Source organism: Cervus elaphus, chromosome 13 (genome assembly GCF_910594005.1).
Source record: "Cervus elaphus chromosome 13, mCerEla1.1, whole genome shotgun sequence".
Taxonomy (NCBI): Eukaryota; Metazoa; Chordata; class Mammalia; order Artiodactyla; family Cervidae; genus Cervus; species Cervus elaphus.
Window position 1 is genome coordinate 11665833 of NC_057827.1, and position 27080 is coordinate 11692912.

Consider the following 27080-nt stretch of genomic DNA (forward strand, 5'->3'; position numbering starts at 1 on the left):
TTTTTTATTTCCTGAGCACTGAACATTTGATTCCTCACTCTATCCCTCTGGCTCCAATTTGAAAAGCATTTCCAATCAGAACTTCAGGCCAACTTGAGGATAATGACTAATTATGGTTTGTCAAAATCACACGTTCAGTTTATTTATATCCTGTAATTTAAAAAGTCATTTTAAAACAAAAGCTATTGTTAATATTTATAAATATGAAATTCTGATTCTTCTAACACAGCAATAAAAGTTATTACCAAGAATCTTGATTTGGAATAGCCTCATCATAAGAAGTCTAGATCTAGTAACTCAGTAGGTTTTAACATATGACAAATGAGATGACAGTCTAGAGTCTACCCTGATTATCATCTCAGAAATGCATTTAGCTGGTAGTCAGAGGAGCAAGTCTCTCTGGCTTTGCTGGCTCACTGCTGTCTCTGGACTCGAGGGTTCTAGTGCTCTGGCTTTATGTAGTCTAAGATTTAGGCTGTACTTTAATTCTCTTCCATTTGTGGTATCAATTTGAATATTTTTGACAATTTGTATTATCCTCATTTTATAGATGAAAAAACTGAGGTTGCTGAGGGGGTGATTTGCCCAAGATATTTCACAGCTAATAAAGCATGGAGATAAGACTCAGACCTTGATACTCTGCCTTCAGATTTGCTGTTTCTACCGTGTCATGAATGCTGACATCCCTCCTGGCTGGTGCACACTGCCCTGAGCACCCTGACTCCTTCAGCTTCCAGGAGCTATGAATGATTCATGGAATTATTTACTTGTTTGTTTGCTTAATGTCTTTTTATTTGAAGGGATGCATTTTGTATTTTATTTGAAAGGATTTTATTACTTTATGCTCATAATATCATGTGTGCGTGTGTGCTAAGTCACTTCAGTCATGTCCGATTCTTTGCAACCCTAGGACTGTAGCCAGCCAGGTTCCTCCATATATGGGATTCTCCAGGCAAGACTACTGGAGTGGGTTGCCGTGCCCTCCTCCAGGAGATCTTCCCGACCCAGGGATTGGATCCGCATCTCTCATGTCTCTGCATTGGCAGGCGGGTTCTTTGCCACTTGCACCACCCGAGAGCCCCATAATATCATCAAGTGGTTCTTTTCATTAGAGAATTTTTAAATGGGCTTCGTCTCAAGGAACTGAGCTGTTTACTGTGCTCGGGCAATTCCCACGGCCGTTTCGCTGAGGATGTAGTCGAATGGGCTTGGCAGACCAAGCATGGGGATGGGGTCAGGGTTTCAGTGGGTGAGGCCGCTGACACTGGGGGTGAGTCCCCCTCTCTGGACTGGCCAGTGGTAGGGGACTGTGCTTGCCCACTTCTGCTGCAGCACTGGCACTTTTTAATTCATCTCCTTCCTTCTGGAAACCAACCCCCACTCCTTCTTCTACTGACAATGCACTCATGGGAGGATAGACTTTTAAATGATTTACTTAGTAATAAGTCCTGGCCACAGCATCAAGCCATCTGGACTCAGCGTCCAGGGCTTGGTACATTCTTTCTGCACTGCACGATGCTTTTAAAACCCAACTCCCCCCAGAGTTGATTGTGCTTCCACATAAATCACATTGTTTAGGTTGCTGGAAGTTTCCTTGGCTTTCTGCTTATCGCTGCAAGAACAGTTTGTTCCCTGCTGCCGCTGCCAAGCATGGAAGCAAACGTGTTTCTTCTTTTCGTGACGACAGGCGCATCTCATCGTCCTGAGAGGAAGCCCCTCTCGAGAGGAGGCAGCCGCGTCCGCACACGCCGTCGCCTGTGCCGCTGTCGCTTCCGGGAGGCCTGAGCACCACGGTGAGAGCAAGCGCGAGCCTTCCCCGGGGGCAGAGCGGACTGCTCCCTCCTGGCCATGCACACCGGGGTTGTGGGCTCGCTGCCTGTGGCATGGGTGAACGGGCAGAGGGAGCTGTGATGGTCGCTTCAGAGAGCCTTCTCAGTTAGGTCCACCAGAGCCCTTTGGTTTCTAGCCATTTTCAGCCTTCTTCGAGACCTGTACTCTCAAACACAGCAAATCCAAACGTAGCTCTCAGAGCCCCAGAGAGTTCATGCTGGGCTTACAGGGTGGCCTCCTGGGCTTTCGAAGGTGATCTATTTTTAAAGATTGTTGTGCAGCTACTGTGGCAACAGATCTGGCCTGTTGAAACGCCGGCCTTCAGACCCTCCCAGGGCTGAGCTTTCAATCAGGATAAACTTACACGTCTTCAGGATTCCAAAAGGAAGTTGCCACTTATGAGTCATATAGTTTTTCTTAGCCCTACATAATAGGTAGAGTGGTGAGCTTGGGAGGTTTTTAATCTTCCATCCCCGGCTCCGAGCATACAGTAGGCCTCTACTGATGAAGAACTTACTATCCTAATGACTTTTTCTTGTTGTTGGCCAGAATATTCAGAAACAAGAGTATGATTCATAAAGAAGACCTGAGGTGTATTCCAAGATGTCAGATAAAAATACTTATCCATTATAGGAAAATAAGGTCCAGTGTGGCATCAAGCTGGAAGTCAACATTTGGAAGGCTTGAGGCTGAGGTTCTGGGAGCAGGTGCTGGCTAAGATGAGAAGGCTGGTGGTGGGCGGGGGAGGGGCGGTGCAGCTGAAGGGGGCACCTTGGGAGCAGACTGGTCTGCAGAGGTCCCTGGACCGGGCAGGGGCTCCTGTCCTGGGAAGAGCTGAGGAAGGGGGTCTATCTGTCCATCCCCCCTTGCTGCTGCTGCTGCTGCTAAGTCGCTTCAGTCGTGTCCGTCTCTGTGCGACCCCATAGACAGCAGCCCACCAGGCTCCCCCGTCCCTGGGATTCTCCAGGCAAGAACACTGGAGTGGGTTGCCATTTCCTTCTCCAATGCATGAAAGTGAAAAGTGAAAGTGAAGTTGTTCAGTCGTGTCCGACTCTTAGCGACCCCATGGACTGCAGCCTACCAGGCTCCTCCGTCCATGGGATTTTCCAGGCAAGAGGACTGGAGTGGGGCCATCCGCCCTTAACGATCCCTCATTCTGGTCTCCAGGAGCTTTGCGCACCTTTTCAGAGCCAGAGGATAGGGAAGGCAGACGCCCTTTCTCATTCTAGCTCCCTGGAGCACTCCACACCTCAACCAACTTCCAGACCTGCAGAGAGCCAATATTTTCACCAACCTGTTGGTGGCTAACATTCCTTTAATAGGCAAGAGAACCTTCCATGCCACAAGTATTAATAGGATACTTAAAATGCAAACAGGATGGAAACCCCTACATTAGCAGGGGTCACAAACCTACATGTCCATAGGGAGCAGGTAAGCAATCCGAGTGAAGCAGATGGTCCTTAGAAACCAGTAGCAGCAGCAGCAGCATAGTTATGATTGGCAGCTAACCCTGGGCTGTAATCTGAGAGATGCAATAGGGAGTGGTGAGGGCTGTGACAAGCTGGGGAAGCCTGTCCCCTGTCCAAAGCGAGCAGCAACTGCTGTTCAGCTCTGGCCCATCACTGTCACGTGGAAGGCAGGCTTGTATCGGCAGGTCTGCTTTTTCAAGAGAAGGCAGAAATCTGAAGTTTTATGTGAAATCAGTGCATAGTTGATGGTAACTAAGTCAAATATGTTTCAGGCTCTGAAGGAGGCAAAACAAGTGTGGAGGGCTAGATCCCTAACTTCTGACCTGGGAGCATGAGATATATTTTTTTCTAAGTTTTCCAGTCTAAATATGGTGTTGATATAGCCTCCCCTGTAAGTCAAGAATGCTACTAATACCTACTTGATGCAGATAATTAGGTCTATGAAAATTTAATGACCTCACTTAGTAATAATAGCTAATTCTTACATGGTATGTAGTGTCACGGTTCTAACTGAGCTAACAAAGGTAATTTACCACAGCTCTGTGAGGTTGATACAAGTCCCCAGGTCTCAGATGGAGAAACTGAGGCATGCAGGCTTAGGTAACTTCCCAAGAGCCATGGCCAGGGGCTGTAGACTTGAACCCAGCCTCCTGACCTCCCTGCTGTGTAACAAGGACTGGCATTGCGCGTGCCTTTTCCTTCCCCCCCCCCCCGCCCCGCACCCCCCACTTACACCTGCCAGAGAGTGTGTGGCCCTGGGGAGGGAGAGGACGCGGGAAGAGGGAAGGCAGCCTGAGGAGGCCCGCCCAGGAGCCCACACAGGTCTCAGCCCCGCTTCTGCCCTGTGGCTCTTGGGCGGCTCAGACCGCGTGGTGAGCTGCCCCGGGAAGCCGGCTCACCTCTCAGTGTCTGAGAGATCAGAGGAGGGTGAGTAGGGAAGGAGAGAGGCAAACTTGCCCAGGAGCGGGGAGTTGGACAGTCACAGCTGGCTTTGCAGGTTACGGAGGGGGCTGCTTCTGCCTGAGGCCTGGAGCAGTGGCTGCTTGAAACACTGACCCACGGAGCCCCCAGGAGCCTGGAGCCAGCGGGAATCTCAGCAGCATCATATTAACAATGACGACAGCGGCAGTACCAAGCGTCGTTGGATGCGGGTGCTGGCGCTCTCACCAACATGCCCGTCTCATCCTAACAAGCCTTGGAGGCGGGACACGACCTCCCATTTCACAAAGGAGATGACCCAGCCAGCTCTCCACACCACAGCCCCGTCCACTCTCTACTCACGGCTTTACCCAAGGAGGACGAAGCCCCAGTCCATCCGAGGAGGCTCCCTTCTCAGATGCAGCCTCCACTGGTCAGAGGACAGGCGAAATGTCTATGACTTGACACTGGCAGAAAGCGTTTACTTGAAAGCAAGGAGGAGGCCGGGCAGAGATGCTGTCGGATCAGAACAGCTGCCGTGCAGCAGCAGCAGGAAGCCCCGGAGCTGGGGCAGAGAGAAGCCCGGCCCTTGCCCCCAAGGCCTCAGACCTCAAACCCGAAACAGGTGCATCAGAAGAGCCAACGCAGAGACCCAGCAGCTCATTCCTACTGTGTTAACAGGCTCGAGGATGCTGCCAGGGGAACCTGTGTTTCCTTGACGGAGAGCACGGGGAAGACTGGGGAAGACGACCTGGCGGGCTGCTGCTCAGACCATTTGTCCCAGTCTTACCCACATGTGCCTAAGCTCGCCTGGGCCCAGAGGGGCCGTGTTAACACGTGTGGGCTCGGCATCCCCCCAAAACAGGGATGAGTGGGGTCCCCCCTTCCAGCCAGGAGCCACAGGGGCAGTGGCTAGGTGCCTCCCCACCGCCTTTCAGGGCACCTGGGTTTCATTTCTCTGCTGTCGCCTAACACACAGCTGACGCGGTGATGAGGAACCCACCCAGGGCTGAGGCTCTCCAGGCCTCTGCTACCTCCAGCAAGGGGAAAGGAAAGGAGAGAATTTGGAAGTGATCTTTGACAGCTAAGCAAGGGCCCTGCCTCCCCACCCAGCTCTCACCCAGGCAGGCCTCTCTGGCCTGGACTTTGGTCACTTGTGGTTCAGAAGTCCCTGGGAGCAAATCCATACTTTCCACTGAGCACCGAGGACCTCAGCTCTACTCTCCTATGCGGAAACTTGTCTGTGCCAAGTACAGTTTGTTTGTTTGTTTTTAAAAGAATCGTTAATGGGGGGAAATTTCTCATTTGGGGATTCTCCATAGCCTGCTTGCTGAATGCCCATTGAAGGCATTGCCCTCCAATAAACAAAACGTCACTGGCCAAGAAGCCAGTGTGTTTCTGGCTCCACACTCAAATGAATCCCTTTGCTCTGTGCCTTCCCGCATTCCTTATGCAGACAAAACTGCCCTAGAAGTCACGGAGGATTGTCATTGCATAAGGCTCCCAATTCAGGCTAGCGAAATGTCACTAACCTGAGCCTGGCCAGCTTCCCAGAGCAGCCATAGACAAACTTGGTGTTAACAGTTCTCCCAGCCCTGCTGAGCGTCAGGGCATTGGCCTTGTGTTTATAACTCTTCTCCTAAAGGACATTAAAATGAAATGGGCTGAAGCCAAGTACATTTTAGTGTAAACCTTTGAGAGGCAGAGCCCGCTGAGCTCGGGTGGCCTTGTTTGGAAGTGGCCCCATGTGGGGCCTGGGCCTGGGAGCTCTGCTGGTTTCAGAGACAACAGGAGAGGACGGGCTATGCCCCTGCCTACCTTGGGGAGGGGGTGGGATCCCCAGTTCTCAGCTCTGTGGACAGACTCACAGGCATGCCTCCCCAGCCCTCTCTCATCCTGACATCTCCCCTCGTCTTATACAGTAGTCAGAAAATATGTAGGTATCTAAAGGTGGGCTCTGCATCTCCATGAAGTCCCCTGGCTTTTACCCTCCACGGTCACCCCTTTGCTCAACTCTTCCTCCTGTGGCCTGGTTCTCAGCATTGCCCATGCCAGGCCCTGCCCCACCTGAGGCCTGCTCCCTACTCATGGGTTACCGGTGCTGCTTGAGCCCCATGTGTCTCAGAGAGACTGGGAGTCAGGCCGTCTCTGGCACACACACACACCCAGCTCCAGCGGGCTCCCAGCCGGTAACGCGGCCGCCAGGGAGCAGCCGCGGCCAGTGGCCTTCCCCTGCCTGTGGCCGTACTTGGCGGGCCCTGGTACCTCCGTCTCCCACCTCCAACCCGAGGCCCCGACAGCTGCTGGCCACCCCCCCCTTCCTCCTCAGTCTTCCCACCGCCCCCCACAAGCCCTGTGCGCTCTCAGAGACCCCGCCGCAGCTCCTCCCCAGGGCCCACCTCTCAGTGCAGAACGCCTAGCCTGGCTGAGCCTGGCACCCGAGCGACCCAAGCAGGTGTCAGCGTCCAGCCTACTCTGCGCCCTGCAGGCCAGGTAGGGAAGGGAGGGGGCAGAGAGAGCAGTGGGTGTGGCCAGAGGAGAAAACGGGCTAGGAGGACCCCCTCTCAGAAATCTCTGGAGGGCACCCTAGGGCACAGCCCGTCTAGAGGACTGGGGCCTAGACAGAGGCCAGGCGCTGCCCACCTGAGCACACTCCGGATCAGACAGGGCGTGGCTCTGCGGGTGCTCTGTCCTCAGAGGTCCAGGGAGCCCGGGAGCCCAAAGGGGGGGCACGTGCAGGCTGCGGGGGTGGCAGCTCTTGAGGCTGGCAGAGAAGTAGAAGGTGGCCTTCTGCACGCTGAGCCTGTGCTGTTGGCCTCTCTTCACCGAGGTACAGCCTGTGGCAGAACTGAAACCTCACCGAGCTTTGCTTGCAAACTGCATTTCATCTGTGTGCCTGAGAACAAAGCCCGCAGCTTTATCCCTCTCCTCGGGAGGATGAAACACTCTCTGACAACCACTTCTATGAGGCGCAAGTGTTTCACTTAGTACTGGCTAATAAGTTATGTCCACAGCTTCTTGGAAAAGCTTAAGTTATCAACACTCTGACTTGACTTTGAAACATATTAGGGCGGCTTATGGAAATCACATATACTTTACCAAGACAAGCCACTCCGGCAACAGGCATGAGGCTACTGGACCCCTGATGACTACTGGGTGGCCCCAAGTGGTGCTGGAAGAGGACGGTCCTGGCCCACTTCTGATGGTGAGGACTTCGAAGCTGGCATCCCCGTGGTGACTGAGCCCTGCCAGGACCTGTGGGCCCCAGGCGCTGTGAGACCAGCCTGCCTCCACCTTGGTCACCTCACTCTGCTGAAGCAAGCCCGCCCCCGAGATGGCCGTGGATTTCCAGGGGCCGTGCGGCTCAGCGCCAGCAGGTCTGAGGCATCTCCCAGATGCCAGGGACGATGTTCCTCTTGAAGATGATCTTTCGGTGTGGAGAAAGCCTGTCTTGGGCTTCGTCTGTCCTCAGAAAACCCCATGCCCCCACCCTGAGGCTGCTGGTTGGTCTCAGGGCAGCTGCCTGCACAGGGCCTCCGGCAGCTCCCAGCAGGGTCTAGATGGGTTCAATCTGTTTGTCTGCTGGGTATTGGCACTCCTCTGGGCTAACAGCAGGCTAAGATTTGAGACTTTCCATTTTCAAATTCCCTGGGGCCCTTAAAGCTTTTGCAGTTAGTGCAAAGTACAATTTCCCAAGACTATTACAAAGGATAATTGTCACATTGTACACCCAGGCCTCTCTCATAGTGAAAGCTGTCCTCACTGTTCCAAAGCTTGCCTTTGGACAGCCTCAAGAAAATGAGCCCAGGGCTACCAGAATTTATTTTAATTAAAGCCTCCTGACCTCTAGGGTGCCAAATCATAACTCCACTTTCCTCCTGCTCTTTGAATGGAGCCCTGGTTTTTTACGCCTTTGTATGCACACGCAGGTGGAACAATCTGAAGGGGCCTCTGGGAGACACTAAGCCAGCCTACCCACTGGGCCACACTTGCCCCTCACCCTAACTTGCAGACAGCCCCGGTGTTCTGCAGGAGTGAAAATGGGAGAAGTCCGTGGCCTTGGAACACCTGTGCCACTGGGGCTCAGATTTATAAAGCTAAGTCATGGCCTGTGCTTTAGAAAATGACCTCATCCCTTGCTGAGGCCACCTGGCATCAGGTTGCCGAGGATTCTAGAAGAGGTTTTTAAGCTTAGCAACGGCCACGCGTGTGAATGCTGAAACTGCTGGTTCCTTGTGAACCCGCACCCAGCATCAGGCACAAGGCCTGTGCCAGGAAGGGGCATCCCGCCCCAGGGGCTGTGACCTGTCCCTGTGGAAACGCCGCTGTCGCTTACGCCAGAAGGACCTCCGAGGGGATGCCCACTCCTGGGAGAACCAGCTCTGCTTCTCAGGGAGTCAGTCCCTAGGGGTAGTAGGGCTAGTTTTCTCTCCCCTCAGAGACTAATCATGGGGTTCATGGTTTAGGAAGCTAATTTGGGGGATGGGGGAAAATAAGTCAGGGTTTTGCAGTAAAGGAGCTCTCCTATATCCCAGGTAAAAATAAAAGTAGTTTCAAACTTACAGAAATAGGGAAGGCGCCCGCAGTGTGTGCCCTGGACTTTCCACTCTTCTCAATGCAGCGTCCTGACAGGATGCCCAACTTGTGGTCAACTTGTACGTGACAACGTGTCAGAGAACCCTCTCCCTGGCCCTGCCTCTGCTGACTAGAGACTCCCAGGAACAGAATTAGGAGAACATGGACCTGTTGAGGAGCCGAGGACTCTGAAATGGGGGAAGAGAAGCAGCAATTTTAGGAGCTGACGCCCGAGGGCATATTCTCAGGCCGGGCTGGTCTCTGATGCCTCATCGCAAAGCCCAGCTTTCTTCCACTTCAGTAGCTATTCTGGCCTTGGTTTGAGTAATAAATTCCTTCGTTCCCCACAATCCCTTCCTTCCTCCCTTGCTTCCAGTCCCTCTTCCAGAGATCCAAAGGTGCTAACGAGCGTTCTCTTTGGAAAGTGTGACTGGGCCTCCCTGAGTTACAGCCTGTGAGCTGTTTGCGCAGCAGTGTGACAGGCCCGTCGGCTTCCTTCCTCCCAGAGCCCTGTGAGGTCAGCCACACAAGGGAAGGGACATGCGGCACTCAGGTCTGGGCCCAGCCCAGATGTGGCGGTTTTGTGGGGGCGATGGGTCAGCGTGCGACTGCCAGGGACAGGAGCACTAAGAGGTGGGAGGACGTTATGAGGGGCTGGAAGGCGAGAAGGCACGGCTATGTCCACCTGTGTCTGGAAGACCAGCTCCTTACCCAGGAAGGGAGGGGGACACTCCCCATCCCTTTTGACCTCTTCCTTTTTCTGAGCCTGGCACCACTTCTGCAAAAGCCTGGGTCAGAAACTCAGTTCTTACCCTTTTGGTCCTGCCTCCTTCCCATGCCCTTTACATCTGCTCATCTTTCAAGTGAGGGTTCATCTCGGGAAAACAAGGCTGAGACTCAGAAGAACCTCTCCTCTTCAAGAATGGCTCAGTTACAGTCTCTGGTTAATTTCCAGTTAGACAGAAACTAAAACATTAACAGTACTCCATTCTTGAGTAGACTTGTTAATTTTTAGACATGGAACATACATCTCTGTAATGCTTTTACAATCAACAATATAAATGCCACATCATCTCCACATTTGCTGTCATCAGATTATCAAAGTAACCAAAATAGATACTTAGTTCGAACATTTAATCTGTAATATATTCTCCCAAGAGTCAACAAAGACTAAAGTGATGTAACATTTTTCATATACAGTAGTAAAATTTTCTTCTACCAAGAAAAGAATTTGAGAACTACTTTAGAAATCCATCTGCTGGTTTGGCAGTGGACAGACCCCCAGTGAAAGAGTGGAGCCAGGACCCCAGCTTACTAGACTTCTGTCGAGTTTCAAAGCCTGGGGCCAGCTGACCTCCCTGACAGGCAGCACCCCCCAGCCCAATTCTCACTTCTCTCCGAGAGCCGCATAGATCTTCAGCAGAGGAGATCTTGCAGATAAGTGACGCTTGCTTGTTTTCAGACCTGAGTTCTCTTTAGGCTGCCTGGATTGGATAGACACGTCTCCCAGCTGTCTGTGTCTCTCCTTTCCACAACAGATCATTTGGGAGGTACTTGAATCATTTCCAGGAACCTACATTTCTCATTGTGAATTTCAGAGCTGTTCTCAACTTCTCGAGTTATATGGAGCCATTTATGTGCACGCTTCAGGCCTTTGGACCACTCTGTCTGTTTTCATAGCACTGTTCTGTCCTCTCCATGTCCATCCCTGCTCCCAGCGTCCCTGCTGATTAGCCTAGCGTGGATGAGGGAGGCCCATAGCCACAAACTGTCCCTGAAACTAAAAATTTCTACATTTCCTGAGCACTGGCTAGGTGTCAGGCGTGTCATCAGTTATTTGTGGGCATTAATCCGTCTACTCCTTACAGCCACCCTATAACAGAGGCGCTGGCACGAAAGCCCCTCTCTGACGTGAGAAACTGGAGGCCAAGCTTGGGAGGTGCAGAGCTGGCTGGTGGCAGGGCTGGGCCTGAGGGCAGGCAGCACCTGACCCCTGGGGCCCACCCTCCTCCCATCTGCTTCTCCACCTCCCGGAACAAGGACCTCCTGCCCCATCCGTCCATCTCTGTGAGTTCTGGAGCAGTGTGTTTGTGGTTCCTCTTTGCAAGTACTGTCGTTCACATCAGAATATGAGAAAAATTAATCCATGGGCCCACTCTCTGCAAAAATATTAAAATAGACAATACCCTATCCTGTCTAATCAAGAAAATGGGGAGAAAGCACAGAAACAAAATTAGAGGTGATAAAGGGAAAATAATCAAACACAGAGGAAGCCTGAAGAAGCTAGAGATAACATTTTACCTTTGTGCTCATGTGTATTTGTGCTACACAGTTCATAGTTCATACTAGATTTCCAAATGGAAGTGTCAAGTAGACCTTGTGTGTATGGGTCATAATCTGCCTCAACTGTGCGCTCGTCCTGTGAACCCATAAGGTTGTCTCCAGGAGGCACTTGGGTTGTGGTGGGGCTGGGAGGTGGTCCCATGTTCCTCAGGGACACTCACGTTTTCCTCTGCTAGAGCAGGAGTCAGCAAACTTCAGCCCAGGGGCCAAATCGAGCTCCCCGCCCATTTTTCTAAACAGTTTTCTTGGCGCACAGCCAGGCTCCTTTATTCACATATCATCTCTGACTGCTTTTGTGCTACAAGTCTTTGGTCCGCAAAGCCTACAATAGTTAGCATCCGGTCCTTTATAGAATAAGTTTGTGACTCCTGTGCTGGAGTCTTATAATTTTTCTACTTTCAGACTAGATTCTACTTTACAGAGTTTCTTTTTTAAATATTCTTTTCTATTATGGTTTATCACAGGGTATTGAAAATGCCCTGTGATAAACCATATCACAATATCATCAAGGAATGTTGAATATACCCTGTGATAAACTCTGTGCTATACAGAAGGACCTTGTTGCTTACCCACTCTGCATATAATAGTTTACATCTGCTAATCCAAACTAGCAGTCCTTCCCTCCCCTGCCCCCACCCGGGCAACCACAAGTCATCCTCTGCATCTGTGACTCCATTTCTGATTCATAGATAGGTTCATTTGTGTCGTATTTCAGATCCCACACACAGGTGATATCATATGGTATCTGTCTTTCTGACTTCACTTAGTATGATAATCTCTAGTTGTATCTATGTTGCTGCAAATGCCATTATTCCATTCTTTTTTACAGCCGAATAACATTCCATTGTATACACGTACTGTACCTTCTTTATCCATTCATCTGTGGATGGACATTTAGGTTGTTTACATGTTTTGGATATTGTGAATAAAGTTGCTATGAACATGAGGGGCGTGTATCTTTTTGAATTACAGTTTTGTCCAGGTATATGCCCAGGAGTGGGATTGCTGGATCATATGGTAATTCTGTTTTTGGTTTTTTAAGGAACCTGTTTCTCCATAGTGGCTGCACCGAATTACATTACCACCAAGAGGGTAGGAGGGCTCCCTTTTCTCTACACCTTTTCCAGCATTTGCTGTATTTAGACTTTTATTCATCGCCATTCTGACTGGTATAAGGTGGTACTTCACTGTAGTTTGATTGCATTTTTCTAATAATTAGTGATGTTGAGCATCTTTTCATTTGCCTACTAGCCATCCGTGTGTCTTCTTTGGAGAAATATTTATTAAGTTCTTCTGCCCGTTTTTCTATTGGGTTGTTTTGTTGTTGTTGTTGAGCTGTATTATCTGTTTGTATATTTTGGAGATTAAGGCCTTAGTTTTCTACTTCAATTTATTGGTTCAGAATTTCCAAACCAAGAGAATTCCGTTGCAGTCCAGTGGTTAGGATTCCATGCTTTCACTGCCATAGGCCTGGGTTCAGTTCCTGGTTGAGGAACTAAGATCCCACAAGCCATGTAGTGCAGAAGGAAGGAAGGGAAACAATTGGGGAAAAAAAAAAGAATTTCCAAATAAAGTAGATGGTGCAAATTCTGCCCTCACACATGCGCATACTCCACGAACAGTCTTCCTGTTTCTTTCAGATGCTTTTTCAAGCCATGGCCTCTGGAGGGACAGCCGGGAGGCTTCTCTTTGGACCAGTGCAATTGCTGGTTTTAGGAATTCCTGGCTATATTGGTTTTCTTTTGCTGCATAGCAAATTATGGTTGTTTAAACACGCAGTTTAAGCTTTCAGTTCTGTCAATCAGAAGTCTAGCATGGTAGGAGTGGCTTCTCTGCTGAGGCTAAAATCAGGTTGTCAGCCGGCTACATTCTCATCTGGAGCATGGGGTCCTTTTCTAAGCTCAACCCTGTTATTAGCAGGATTCAGTTCTTTATGTTGTAGGACTGAAGCCCCTATATTCTTGCTGACCGTGACCTTTCTCAGCTCCTATGGGCCACTTTTGGGTCCTTGTATCACGGTCCCCTCCATCTCAGGATTAGAGAACCTCCTTTTCAAATCCCTCTCATATTTTGGATCTCTCTGCCTTCCTTCTCTGCCCCCAACTAAAGAAAACTGCTTTTAAAGCTCTGGTGACATTAGGTTAGGCCCAAGGAGTAATCTCACTTTCTTACAGTCTGCTGTGCTATATGACATTCCTTATGACAGGAGTAATATCTCAGCCTATCTGTAAGTTCCACCCATAATCAATGAGGAGGTCATAACCAAGGATGCGGGTCATTGGGGTCATCCTGGAAACCTGCCTGTGACACTGAATTTTGCAGGGGCCTCGTGTCATCTGCTTACCACACACAGGCCTCAGGCCTCAGTGACCAGCCCAGCTCAGGCTTATGAGACTCTGGGCATTTTGGAATACCGTAGACCTTTTTCCTAAGCCCCTCTTGGACCGTTCAGCTCCCCGCTCCCCCTCCCCATCCCTGCTCTGGCTTTCAGTTTCCTCTTCATTTTTCATATCTGAGATTTTTCTTTTTTGATTTTTGCTTTCAATATTGGCAAATATTTAAAAATATCTTTGTTACATTATAACCAATATGTTTAAGTGCTTGGAATGGTTGGGGTTTATCCTTCAGCAGCATGTCAGCCGTATTTTCCAGAATTATAGTGTTATTAAACTACATTCCAAGATTATAACATCCACTAAAGTCAATGAATCCTTGGAGTTCTAACCTCAGTAAGGAGCAACTAGAGCTTTATGAGGAATTAATGGTTAATCAACCTGAAAACTTAACGATGCGTCAGGTCTAGGGGAAATAGTTTCCCTGTTTGCATAAACTCTGCTTACTATATCACTGGGAGGGCCGAGATGTATGAAAACCGATGAAAATAAATAGCAGTATCTTTCTGAGAACTAGACCTTGTCTAATAAAACAGTCAGATTAATGGGAAAAGACAGTTTCCCTAACTGGGTTATCTTGTCCAGTTACTTATTATTTTCAGATAGTTCATCATCACTAAATGCATAGTTATTCTGTTTTCATTTCAAATCTGTGAGTAGTTTTCAAAATTGTTGTTGTGGTGCTTTTCTTTAGATGTGGCTGAGCAGTATTTTCAGGATAGCATGGCTAATCTCAAGGATGCTGAAGGGATGGAGAAAGCCAAATTTCTTTCAATTCAAGATGATTACTGCCATTTCCTACAAGTCACTGGACAAGATGAGGTGAGTGAATTTGGACCACAACTGACAGTTATTTACTCGGGCAACCCAGTTGATACCCAAAGGGTGACTCCTACACTCTGCAAGCCTTAAGCACCTACTGTGTACGAGGCATGTGCCAGGCCCCACAGGGAGAGGGATACATAAGGCCAGGTAGCCAGCTCCTGGATAGGCACTCTTGGGGAACAATAAATTATGAGAACTTAGATGCCATGTCCACCTGCAAAGCACCCTACAAGACTAGAAACCTTGAGAACCAGATGGACAGTCCCAGCTTATCACAACCTGTGGTTCTAGCTGGCATAGAAGGTAGCAATTAGTGTGTCTTATTATCTTGGCTAATGAATGAAATTTGCATATCTAACAAGAACTACACAGTGCAGAAGTTATGGCTCACTGTCCATTGAACCATACAGGCAAGTTTCCCATGGCTGGTAAAAATGGAACCAGACTCAGAGTTTAGTGTCATTTAACTATCCCAAGGGTAGTTAAATCCTTGGGAACTTGTTCCATAATAAGCCTAACAGCTACAAGACAGCCACATGCTTGATTTATATAAATATATCGGTATTTTCAACTCTAACCCATCAAAAGTAAATCCTTGAGAGGAAAACGTTTTTATTTCCTCTGCTATTCTATAGACCTGCTCAACAGCTCTCTCCCAACCCAATGCTTTACCCTTCTCTCAACTGATGTGACCTTAAGGATGGATTTTCAATCTAGGTGTATCCATGTTCCTCAGGCCAAATAGGGCTACAGTAACCATAATAAATGGAGTTTCCATATTTTTTTTGTATCACTCAGCCAAGTAGAGAGGGGCCTTCCGGGGGTCTCGGGTTCTAGATCATCTCTAGAAGCTCTGTGGAGAGCGCTCAGGGCAGAAGTCTGACAGGAAGTGTGCCCCCATCATGCCTCACCCCGTCTAGCTCGTCAGTCGTCTTCACCTGCAGAAGGCCCCTTGACTCCATCCATCGGTTGCCATCTCTTCTCTGCCAGTCATCATCTCCTGCCTGGACTGCTCTAGCAAACCCTGCACCCCAACTGCTCCTTCCACTCTTGCCCTTTTCTAACCCATTCTGAATAAGGAAGCCATGGTCATCTTTTAAAAAAGCAAATCTGATCAGCAGGCCTCTATTTGTAAAATACTCCATTGGCTTCTCAGTGCCCTTAAGAGAAGCTGGAATCCCACATTGCCCACAATACCTTGCAAGATCTGAAATCTGCTGGCATTTCCAGTCTCATTTTTGCCCCCTCCCCTGATGTGTGTTGCACAGTGGCCTTTTCTAATCCACACTTCTGGACAGTGTCAGCACTTGTTTCCTGCTCTTGGAAGGTTCTTCATGGATCTCCTGGCTAATGCAGATCCATCCTTCAGGACTCACCAGCTTGCCTGATTCCTCTCCCTCAGTCTTCCTTAGATTGTCCCCACTATTTTTCATCATGGAATCCAGTTTAATGTAATTGTATAGCATAGTAATGTATTACCATAATGGTGGCACTTCCCAGGTGGTGCTCGTGGTAAAGAACCCGCCTGCCAGTGCAGGAGACATGCGGGTTTGATCCCTGGGTCAGGATGATCCCCTGGAGGAGGGCTTGGCAACCCCCTCCAGTGTTCTTGCCTGGAGAATCCCAGAATCTCTCCCTGGACAGAGGAGCCTGGCCGGCTACAGTCTATGGAATCGCCAAGAGTCAGACACAACTAAAGCGATGTGGCCCGCATGCACACATGGAAGTGATAAAGTTCCTTTGAACTGTGTTAAGATATTCTTCTAGTTGTGCTGCTCTGCCAACAAGAACCCTCTCTAACTTCTTATTCCCCGTAAGAAAATCCAAACCCCTCAGCCTGGCATGCCGCCGCCTCTACCAGCCCAGCCCATGACGCCTGCCTCACCTCCCTCTGCTCCGCTTTCTGTCCTCGGCTGTAGTCACATTCGTCCCCTCACTGGCCCTGAATGTGCCGTGTGCTCGCCCCCCTACCGCTGTGTGCCCAGGTGCCCAAGCCTGCCTCTTAGCCCACCTGAATCCTGATTATTCTTCCCTTCTCTCCATTAAACTTGTCTAACTCTCAGAGACTATCACAGTCTGGATTTCCTTTATATCCATGTCCATGTGGCATCTTTCCCACTGCCATCTCGACATGCACTTCTATCTCCAGCTTCCCCAATTACGCTGTAAATGGCGTTGAGAGCATCCTTTAGGAGAAGGAGCTGGGCTCTTCTTTCCCCAACTGGCTCCTCCAAGCCTGACAGCCAATTTCATGGAAAAACTGCCAAACCAGCACTTGCCTCGTGGTCCCTGGGACAGGACATAACAGGCTTCGGCATCAGGAAGACCTGAACCAAGGGGCAGGGGGGTCACACACTTCACAACTGACACAGCTCTTCCCCAGCAGTGACTTGTCTTTCCACCTAAGAAATTGTTTCTCTCTTATCAGTGCCTTTCCTGGGGTTCCCTGATCCCGACCCCAGCACCTAATTCATATTCTTGCCAATAAAATGAGTGAAGGCCTTGCCAGCTCCTCTGTCTGGGGAGTGCTTGCAGGGTGCCTTCAGGGCTAAGTGGTGGGCGAGGCTTCTTCACCGGTTTCTGCTTTGTTAGGCTCTTAAATTGGGCGTTTGTGTTCTCTGACTGTAACCATGCTTTCATGGAGGACATGGTGGAAGAATTTCAGAGAAACATGGGAGATGGACATGCAGGGCTTTCCCTCTGTATGTCTTAGTGTCTGACTGAAGAGATGAATTCCAACCCGTATTTTTTTTATTCCATGTGGGTATAAATAAGTCAGATAAACCAAACAGAATGTCAGACCTATGTAACTTTTCACCATGTCCGAATGTTTGCTTTTCATTTCCTGAAGTATTTCTTGTGAGAAACAGAAAACCCTGGAATATATTCTGGATACTCTGTAAGGAGATAAATTGCCAGGAAACTATAGTTTTCACTTACATATAAACATCAATGTGCCCAGAGAAAGAAGAGCCTGAAACTAAGAGGGATTGAAGCGGGCAGGACCAGACCCAGCTCTGCCGCTGATGGGCTCTCTGACTCTTGAGCGAGCTTCTCGACTGCCCTTTGCCTCGGTTTCCTCCTCTGTCAAACGAGGACTAAAATTGTCCTTATGGAAAAGAGAGAGTGCGAGCTAAAGGAGCTCACACACATCAACTGTTTAGCACAGTTCTTGACATGTAAAGGACACAATGCATTTCATGGTACTTTTTATTCTTCCTACTCAGCTAAACAGACTGGTTCCAAATTGGGAAAGGAGTACGTCAAGGCTGTATATTGTCACCCTGCTTATTTAACTTATATGCAGAGTACATCATGAGAAATGCCGGGCTGGATAAAGCACAAGCTGGAATCAAGATTGCCGGGAGAAATATCGATAACCTCAGATATGCAGATGACATCACCCTTATGGCAGAAAGCAAAGAACTAAAGAGTCTCTTGAAGATAGTGAAAGAGGAGAATGAAAAAGTTGGCTAAAAACTCAACATTTAGAAAACTAAGATCATGGCATCTGGTCCCATCACTTCATGGGGGAATAATCAATGGGGAAAAATAGATGGGGAAACAATGAAAACAGTGAGAGACTTTACTTTTCTGGGCTCCAAAATCACTGCAGATGGTGACTGCAGCCATGAAATTAAAAGACGCTTGCTCCTTGGAAGAAAAGCTATGATGAACCTAGACAGCACATTAAAAAGCAGAGACATTACTTTGCCAACAAATGTCCATCTATTCAAAGCTATGGTTTTTCCAGTAGTCATGTATGGATGTGAGAGTTGGACTATAAAGAAGGCTGAGGGCCAAACAATTGATGCTTTTGAACTGTGGTGTTGGAGAAGACTCCTGAGAATCCCTTGGACTGCAAGGAGATCCAACCAGTCCATCCTAAAGGAGATCAGTCCTGAATATACATTGGAAGGACTGATGCTGAAGCTGAAACTCCAATACTTTGGCCACCTGATGCAAAGAACTGACTCATTGGAAAAGACCCTGATGCTGGGAAAGATTGAAGGTGGGAGGAGAAGGGGACGACAGAGGATGAGATGGTTGGATGGCATCACCAACTCGATGGACATGAGTTTGAGTAAGCTTCCGGAGTTGGTGATGAACAGAGAAGCCTGGCGTGCTGCAGTCCATGGGGTCACAAAGAGTTGGACATGACTGAGCGACTGAACTCAGCTCAACTCAACTAAAATGGGTTCCTGTAACATCTGAGGTGGCTTTTTCTCCAGGGGTCTTTTATGTATTCTCTCTTCAGAGTTCGCACCATCCCCGACCCCCTCCCAACCCCTCCACCCCATGTACATTATTTCCTGATTCCTATTTGAGAAGGTAAGTAGGCTCAGCTCATGAGACACACTACCCAAACTCATTCACCCTAAAAATGAAAATGCATATCATGCGTATCAGTTACATCATTTTCTTAGGAGGCACTGGTACTGGCATTTTCTTTATTCAGCTTTGAACTTAAAAAAAAAATCATTTATTTAAATTGGAGGATAATTGCTTTACAAGATTGTGACGGTTTTTGCCATACATCAACATGAATCAGCCACAGGTACACATGTGTCCCCTCCATCCCCACCCTGTCTCTCCAGGTTGTCCCAGAGCACGGCTTTGGGTGCCCTGCTTCATGCATCAAACTCGCCCTGGTCATCTGTTTTACATATGCTGATGTATATGTTTCAATGCTTTTCTCTCAAATCATCCCTCTCCTTCTCCCACTGAGTCCCAAAGTCTGTTCGCCCGTGCCTCCTTTGCTGCCCTGCACGTAGGATCGTTGGTACCATCTTTCCAGATTCCATATATATGCGTTAATATATGGTGTTTGTCTTTCTGACTTACTTGACTGTGTATAATAGGCTCCAGTCTCATCCACCTCATTAGAACTGACTCAAATGCATTCCTTTTTATGGCTGAGTAATATTCTATTGTGTACCATAACTTCCTTATCCAATCATCTGCCGATGGACATCTAGGTTGCTTCCATGTACTGGCTATTGTAAATAGTGAGGCAATGAACATTTTTATTTAACCGACTGCTTTTTATTCCTTTCGCAGAGAGCCGCTTCAATCCTTAGAGAGTCCCTGGAGGCCAAAGTGGCCGTGTTTGGTGATTTCAGCCCTGAGGTGGCAGAGACATATCGGCTCCTGGGTGTGGCTGACCTGGCACAGGGGAACCAGACCGGGGCCCACAAGAAACTGAAGAAGGTAAAGCTGTAGCCCGACTAACTTGGAAGAAAATCCTCCCGCCCTTCCTGCCTCTGCACCACACTCTTCTTAAATGAAACTTTATGGGTGGCTTATTTAGGTTAGATGGCATCAGTGTTGCAGTTAATCTCAGCTAACACTTTTTGGGGCAAAAGATATAGTAATCCTCTTGTGCACATAGATTTTTTAATAAATTATCAATTATTCTTTACCATGCAAATAATTTTAAATTTGTAAATAATGTAATTCATCAATCTTATTTTACTCTTTCTGTTCACTCAGTTTACAGAGGAACTCTTCCATATGTTCCTCTAGTACTTATGTTTATTTCTTTTTAAATTAGAGTTTGTGTGGATGGCATAAGGTATGGCTCTAATGTTATTTTCTTCCCAAATGGCTGCCCAGTTGTCCAGCACCATTTTATTAAAGAGTCCATCTGTGCTCTAGTGAGTTAAGATAACACTCTCATTATATACTACATTTCCACATGTACTTGAGTCTATTTCCAAATTTCTTGCTATTCTATTTTTTTCTTTGCTTTTTTGAATTCCAGTACCTCATTACCTTAATTATAGAGATTTCATAGCATGGTATAGTATCTGGTAGGGTTAGACTCCCCTCATTATTTTTTTATAAACCCCTAGAATATCAGATTTTCTAAATATTCTGGCATGTTTATTTTTCCACATGAATTTTGGTATCAACTTGTCTAGCTCCATTAAAATCTGGTGATATTTTTTGGAGAATTGTGTTACTTATAAATGGGTCTCAGGAGGACTGACATCACTATGACGTTGAGTCATTCTACCAGAGAACAAGGGATGTCTTTATCTGTGTTCATGTCTACTTTAGCCTCAGTCAGGAACATTTTAAAGTGTGCCTCATATAGATTCGTACATTTCTTACTAAACTGATTTCTAAGCATTTTATATTCTTTAATGCTATTATAAGTAGAGTTTTATCCACTATTATGTATTTTGACTGGTTATTTTTGTGTAGACAAAGACCATAGGTTTCTCTGTGTTAATTTTATGTTCTGCTAGCTTGCTTCTTTTGCTACTTGAGTTAATTTGAGCACTGATTCTCTCAAGTTTTCCAGGTATACTATTATATCATCTGCAAACAGTTTACCTTCTGTTTTCCAAATTTTATGCCTCTGATTGATTTATTTTTGTCTTATTGAATTGCCTCGTACCTCTAGTACAATAATAAATAATGTTGGAATGATAGGCTTTCTCGCCTCTTTCCTGGTCTTAGTGGAAATGTCTCTAGTGATTCCTCACTTAATATATGCTGGCTTTGGACTAAGATTTATATATTTTATTGTGGTTAGGAAGTATTCAAGAATTGCTATGTTTATGAGTGTTTTTTAATTAGAAATAATTGCTGGATTTTATTTGATAAAATAATTCAGTTTGTCAGCATCAGTGGAGATAATGAGATGATTCTTCTTAGAACGCTTAATATGGATGCATTTTATTATAATATCAAACCAACCTTGCATTCTTGGAATAAATCCACTTAGTCCTAATGAATTATTCTCAATGTGATATTGATTCTGTTTGCTAATATTTATTTTTTGCAACTATTTTATTTTGTACCAATACTTGTAAGTGATATTTGTCTAAATATCAATGTTATTTTACTTCATAAAAATAATTTGGAAGTTTACCTTTATTGTCTATGTACTAAAGGAGTTTATACAACATTAAAACTATCTAGTCTTTGAAAGTTTACACCACCTGTGAAACTCTTTAGGCATGGTGCTTTTGGTGAGGTGATTTCCTTGATAATTTTCTGTATTTCTTTTACAAACCAGTTGGTCTGTTGAAGCTTTCTATTTCTAGTGGGGTCACTTTGTTAAACTATGTTTCCCCGGCTAATTTTCTATTTCATTTACATTTTCAGATTGATTTGCATAAAGATTTGCCAAATAGTCTGATGAACTTTTAAAATTTCTACTTTTTTAATAGTTATTTTCCCATTTTAATTCTTAGTTGGTTTTTTTCATGCTTTTTTCTTGACTGAGTTAGTGGTTTATCTATTTTGTTAATTATTCTTAGAAATGGGATTTGAATTCCATGGATAAATGGCCTTCCAATTCTCTATTTCATTAATTTCTGATTTTATCTTTATTCTTTCTTTCCTTGTGACTTATTTGTTTTACTCTGTTGGGATTTTTCCTGCCTTTTTGAATTGGGAATTTAATTCATTTGAGTTTTCATTTTTATTGATATAAGCATTTTAGGCTATGAATTATCCTCTTATTATTGCTTTAAATGCATTTATAAGTTCTGTCATGTTGTGTTTTCATTACATTAATTAGTTTTAAAATGGTGAAAACCTATTTAAGTAAAATAATTGCCTAAACCAAAAGAATTAACTTTAGTTCTGAGTGAGCTGTCCTTTAAGTCAAGACTTTTTCTCTTTTTATGACTTCTGATTCTGCTGCAAAAGTCACCAGATTTGGTAACATGCATGTTGGCTATTTTTTAATGAAATAATACATGTTCATTATCAGTCTACAAGTTATTGAATATCTTCTATGGGCCAATTACTGTTGTAGGCAGAATGGGGAAAGACAACAAATAGCCAAGAAAAATATGCCTCTTGTCTTTGTGAGACTTTCTAGTCTAGCCAGGAAGATATATCATACCAACCATTTTAGAGAAGTTAGACATGACAGCAATGCCAAAGGCTAACTTATGGTGAGGAAAAGGTGAGAAAGGGAGTTGAGGGTGGCAATTGCTCTGGGTTTCTCCAACCCCCACTTTTAAGCTAATGCTTATTGAGTGACTCTTATGTCCCCAGCACTAAGTTAAATGATTTATCTGTTAACTTATATAAGCCTTATAGAAACCCTAAGATTTGGATACCTCTGCTCTCTGTTTTCACGGAGAGGGAAACTGAGGCTGAAAGGATGTGTCTGGGCCTGGACTGCAAAGCTGGGAGCCGTCAGAGTGGGGATTTAGCACCAGGCAGCCCATACTGTGACGTCTACTCTACACTATCATCACTCTCCCCTCGTGGGCTTCCAAATAAGAATCTGTTTGAATAGGTGCCTCTTGTGCTTAGAGGAAGTTTGGAAACCAGTTGCAGAGTACAGAGAATGCCAAGATCAGGATAAGTAGGAGCCTTTGGGTTGCCACTGACAATATAACTCAAATCAGCTTAGGTATAAAGAAGCATCTATTGTCTTATGGTTTCCAAGGAAGCTCTGACAGGTGTATGATTAGCAGCGCAAAGCCCCAGCGGAGCCTCAAGAGAGAGAGTCAAGGCCAAACTCAAGTGGCACCAGGGTGCTGTCTGCTCAGGAACCCTGCCTGCCTCTCTCTGCACCTTCTCCTCCTCCTCACTCATGGCAGCATCTCCCCTGCCAGCAGGGGATGGCGGCCAGCCCTCCAGAGCTTTACTTCCAGCCCCCACTGCCATTTCTCAGTCAGAGCTTGGAAGTTCTCAGGCAAAGACTGAGAGGCCTGGCTTGGATCTGGTGCCCACCTTGACCAATCACCCGAGGCCAGAGGTGTGGTGCAGGGTAAGACAATGGTGACTTCAGGCCGCTGGGTGGCCCACAGTGGAGGGGGCGCAAAAATCACTGTCCTTTGATCAGACAACCTGAACAGGGTCACTAGAGCCCCTCCCTATTTGGGGGCATGTGCACTAATAGGCTTGCCACAGCCCCTACCCTTAAAAGAGTCTAGGCGAATCCCCTAACTCTGACATTATGTGCTCAGTTCTGTGCTACGGGTTCATACTATGATCAGTGGGAGGAAGGGGATTAGAGAAGGTAGCCAGAGACGTAATCCTGAAAAAGAGCATTGCTGAGCAGAGAAGGGAATTCCCACGCCAGAAACGAGGTGGAGGGGAGACTCAGGGACAAGATAGTGACTCCTGTTTAAGAAGCTGTTTCTGTGTGGCCCCTAAGTTAAAAATGGTTTTTACAGATGATTATAAAATCTGTAATCATTTCACAGGTGATCATAAATTGATTTGATGGTGGAGAACACTGACTTTAAACCCAAGCTAAGTGAAATTTTGTGCTGTTGGTTCAGTCGTGTCTGACTCTTTACGACCCCATGGACTATAGCTCACTAGGCTCCTCAGTCCATGGGATTCTCCAGGCAAAGATATTGGAGTGGGTTGCCGTTTCCTCCTCCAAGTGAAATTTTATCCCCCTGCAAAAAAAAAAAAAAAAAAGAAACCCATTATTTTCTTCAGTAGAACTAGATTACCAAAAAATAATGTACTTATTATTATTATACCTTAAACTTTGCCTACAAATGTTTGTTCCCTCTCTTACTAGGTACGTACCTACATAATAGCTCGATTTCTATCTCTTGGTCTACAAAACCTACAATATTTACCGCCTGTCCTTTGCAGAAAAAAATTTCTGAACCCGGCTCTAACACCTGGGAGCCACTGATGGAATTTTAAGCAGGGCACAGTCACTCTATATTTGTTTTTTGGACTTTTTTTTTTTAATCACTGTGAGGACAGTGTTGGAAATGGAATGGGGTGGCCCAAGAATTGAGGCAAGAGGCCTCCGTCATCTCGTCTATAAAGTGGAGATAAGAGCAACACAGAACCCGACTTCCCTCCCATGGTTGTTCTGACGCGGGGATGAGGCGAGGCCAGCGGGGCCGCTCTGGTCAGGGCTAGGCCCGGGTGCAGAGCGCAGGACACCCAAGGGCCCAGGCAGAGCTATTCCGGCTGAGGCGTCACCCCCCCTTCAGGAGCCTGCTCTCCGCTCCCTCTTCCTCATTTCTCCCCTGAGCAGTGAGGATGAGAGAGGGAACACCTCTGTCGAGGGTTCAACTCAGTCAACTCTAGGCAGGGGAGGGGACCCAGGAGTGCTGGAAGGCAGCAAATGTCAGCGGACGAGTAGGCATTTGAATTGAGGCCACACAAGCCTTCATGTCACCCTGCTGACTCCAGAAGGGCTGCTTTGGTTCCACTACTGACCACGCACTGGGGCCCAGGCTTGCTGCCGCTGGGGCAGCTCGTACATCACTTCCAAACCTCACAGCAGCCCCCCAGGTCAGACCTTGGTAGCTGTGATTTACAGGCAAGGGGCCTGAGGCTCTTAGAAGTTGTAAATTGTCTATGGACAAGTTACCATTAAGTAAAGCCCACATTTTCCTCAATGCCACTGGTTTGCCAAGCATTGGTTTCAAACCCCCTGCATCAGGGTCATCTTCTGAAGCAGAATCTGGGGCAAAGCACGAGGGGCCTAGGGACCTACAGTTTAGCCTAAGTTGAGAATCACTGCTCCATGCTCAGGCTCACCCATAGGGCTGGAAATCAGCTCAGCATCAGGAAACTCCAGGCTTCATCACTCCCAGAGTCTGCAGTGGAAGTTGCTGTCTTGTTTTCCTTTAGTTTGACCTCATTAACCATCAGTTCTGAATACAATGACTTTGACATTTTAAAGCTATATGCCACATGCCAGAGTCAGAAAGAAAGGGCAGAAACGTATGTTGCACGTTTCGCCGGTTGTGGTACACACAGCTCTCATTTCCACTCCCACTCACCTGAGGACAGGACTGGTCGCTCCACAAACACCAGGGCACACATAGGCTTTGCTGAGCTGGACTTTCTCAGATGCCATATTTAGCGCGGGGCTCTCTGGAGCCAGCAGCAGCTCTCTAAAGCTCCTGGCCCAGTGTTCCTGTTATTTCACCACCACAACAGCTGCCCCCCACCCCCCCCGCCCCGAGTTTTCAGCTCTGGAGCAGGAATCCATTGATTCGGTTTCCAGATGTGCCTCCCGCACTGCAGGCCCAGGCGTGGCCCCGTGCACAGGAAGAACAGGAAGGCACAAGAAGCAAAGCAGACAGCGGGAGTAAGTTACTGAAACAAAGCTGCATTGTGGGCCTTTCTTTCAAAGGCATATGCAGGGGAACACTGGAGAACTCTGTTGGCTCCAGGTGGAAATTTCCACCACAAAATTCATGTTTTTCTACATGGAGACCTAGATTTTCATCCAGGTAAAAGGCTGCAAATGGGATTCACAAAGATTGTTTCCTAGGTCAGGAGCATCTCCAGACTAATCCCGGACCCAGTACTGTGTGCGGTTGGATTGGGTCCCATCGTGACCTGGTCTCCCTGCTAGGTGCTGACATCATCAGGGTTCCGTCCACCACCTGATGACTTTATAGATGGGGACATTAAACCTTTTCCACAAAATAACGATTTTATGTGACCTCTCTCGCCAAGAAATTCAAAGCCCACCATGATGAATCATCTGAAGAAGGGAAAGGAGATGTTTCTTATTCATAGCTTGTATGTGAGAAAGCCAACCCTGGACAGGTCTTACGTGGTCACAGGTCAAGTCCTTGCTGTTCTCCATCCTGCTAAACACACAGAGACTTCTACATGATTCATTCATTCATTCATGGAATGTCCTGTCATTCCACCAGTGGCCCACCTAGTTTCACTTTCCCTTTAGCTTTTGTGGTGTTTTCCCCATTGACCTGGATACTGGGCAATCCAGAGCCTAGTTTGGAGTCCCGTAGAGCCCCGTGTTAGCCCATTCTGCTTTCATGGGCAGAGTCTGATTTGTCCTTGATCCCTTAATCCTGATTTTTCGAATCATCTTTGACTAACCCACTGTTGGGCTGCAGCCGTCCACCTCAGATCCCTTCTGAAAGAAAAGAGGGTCATACTGACATTGATTTCATATACAGAATCCTGTTCTTGGTTTGAGAAGTGTGCTTAAAATCACTTGATGCACTCCTTAGTTACTGGAGATGTTTGTAGATTGGTTGATATAGTATAAGAATGGGAGCTGGTGGTTAAAGTGGTCAAGGGCTTGACCTTTTGTGGGGAAAATGTGGAGCCTCCGTTGCCTGACTCAGGCTGAGTGGGAATCAGAATCCAGGTCTCCTGGTCACAGGCTGCCCTATGTCGTCAGCTGCCAGGCAGAGTTCCTCTGCTCGGGGTCAGCCCCCTAACTATAGCAGCCTAGACACAGCCCCCCATCTGCCCTGTCCCTTTGAAAACATGCATAAGCTCTGAACACAGACTGCCCAGGACAAGGCTACATTTGCTGTGCAAAGTTCCTCTAATATGGGAATGCTTACTGTGGCTTGTTGTGGACGCATGATGTCTCAGACCTTCCTAAATTGGCATCACGGTCTGGAGGGTGCAGGACTGGGTCTGGACGGGCCATCCTGGCCTGAGAGCTTCTGGGGATTGTCAAAACCTCACCGGATGCAGGAGAACTGTGGGTTTACGGGGGGACAGCCAGGAACAGAGAGAAGGGCAAAAATCTCCTACCACATAAATTCAGTGTGACCTTAAACAAGTGGAAAGGGGGAGGGCCAGGAGTGTTACCGCACTCCGGAAGGGCGGGGCGGGACGGCTGAGCTCCACATCAGGAGGGAGCCCGGCCAAGAGAAAGCAGTTTGGAAAACTTAGTTTTAAAAGGGAGCTGGATTTCTTGCTCTCTCTGGCTCAGAAGTAGGTGGACCCAGCTTTTCTACCAAGAGCTGGCCGTGCCCTCGGGAGAGAAAGC

The 27080-nt window shown here is 47.3% G+C and overlaps 1 protein-coding gene across 8 annotated transcripts in view; it reads left to right on the forward strand.

Moving 5' to 3' along the window:
- Positions 1-27080, forward strand: part of TTC23 (tetratricopeptide repeat domain 23) — a 143911-nt gene that overhangs the window by 106739 nt on the left and 10092 nt on the right. For all 8 annotated transcript variants that reach the window (XM_043922537.1, XM_043922530.1, XM_043922532.1 and 5 more), the window contains 3 exons: positions 1688-1793; positions 14223-14350; positions 19415-19564. In XM_043922537.1, coding sequence (XP_043778472.1) covers positions 1688-1793; positions 14223-14350; positions 19415-19564 — 384 coding nt within the window. The remainder of the gene's footprint in view (positions 1-1687; positions 1794-14222; positions 14351-19414; positions 19565-27080) is intronic.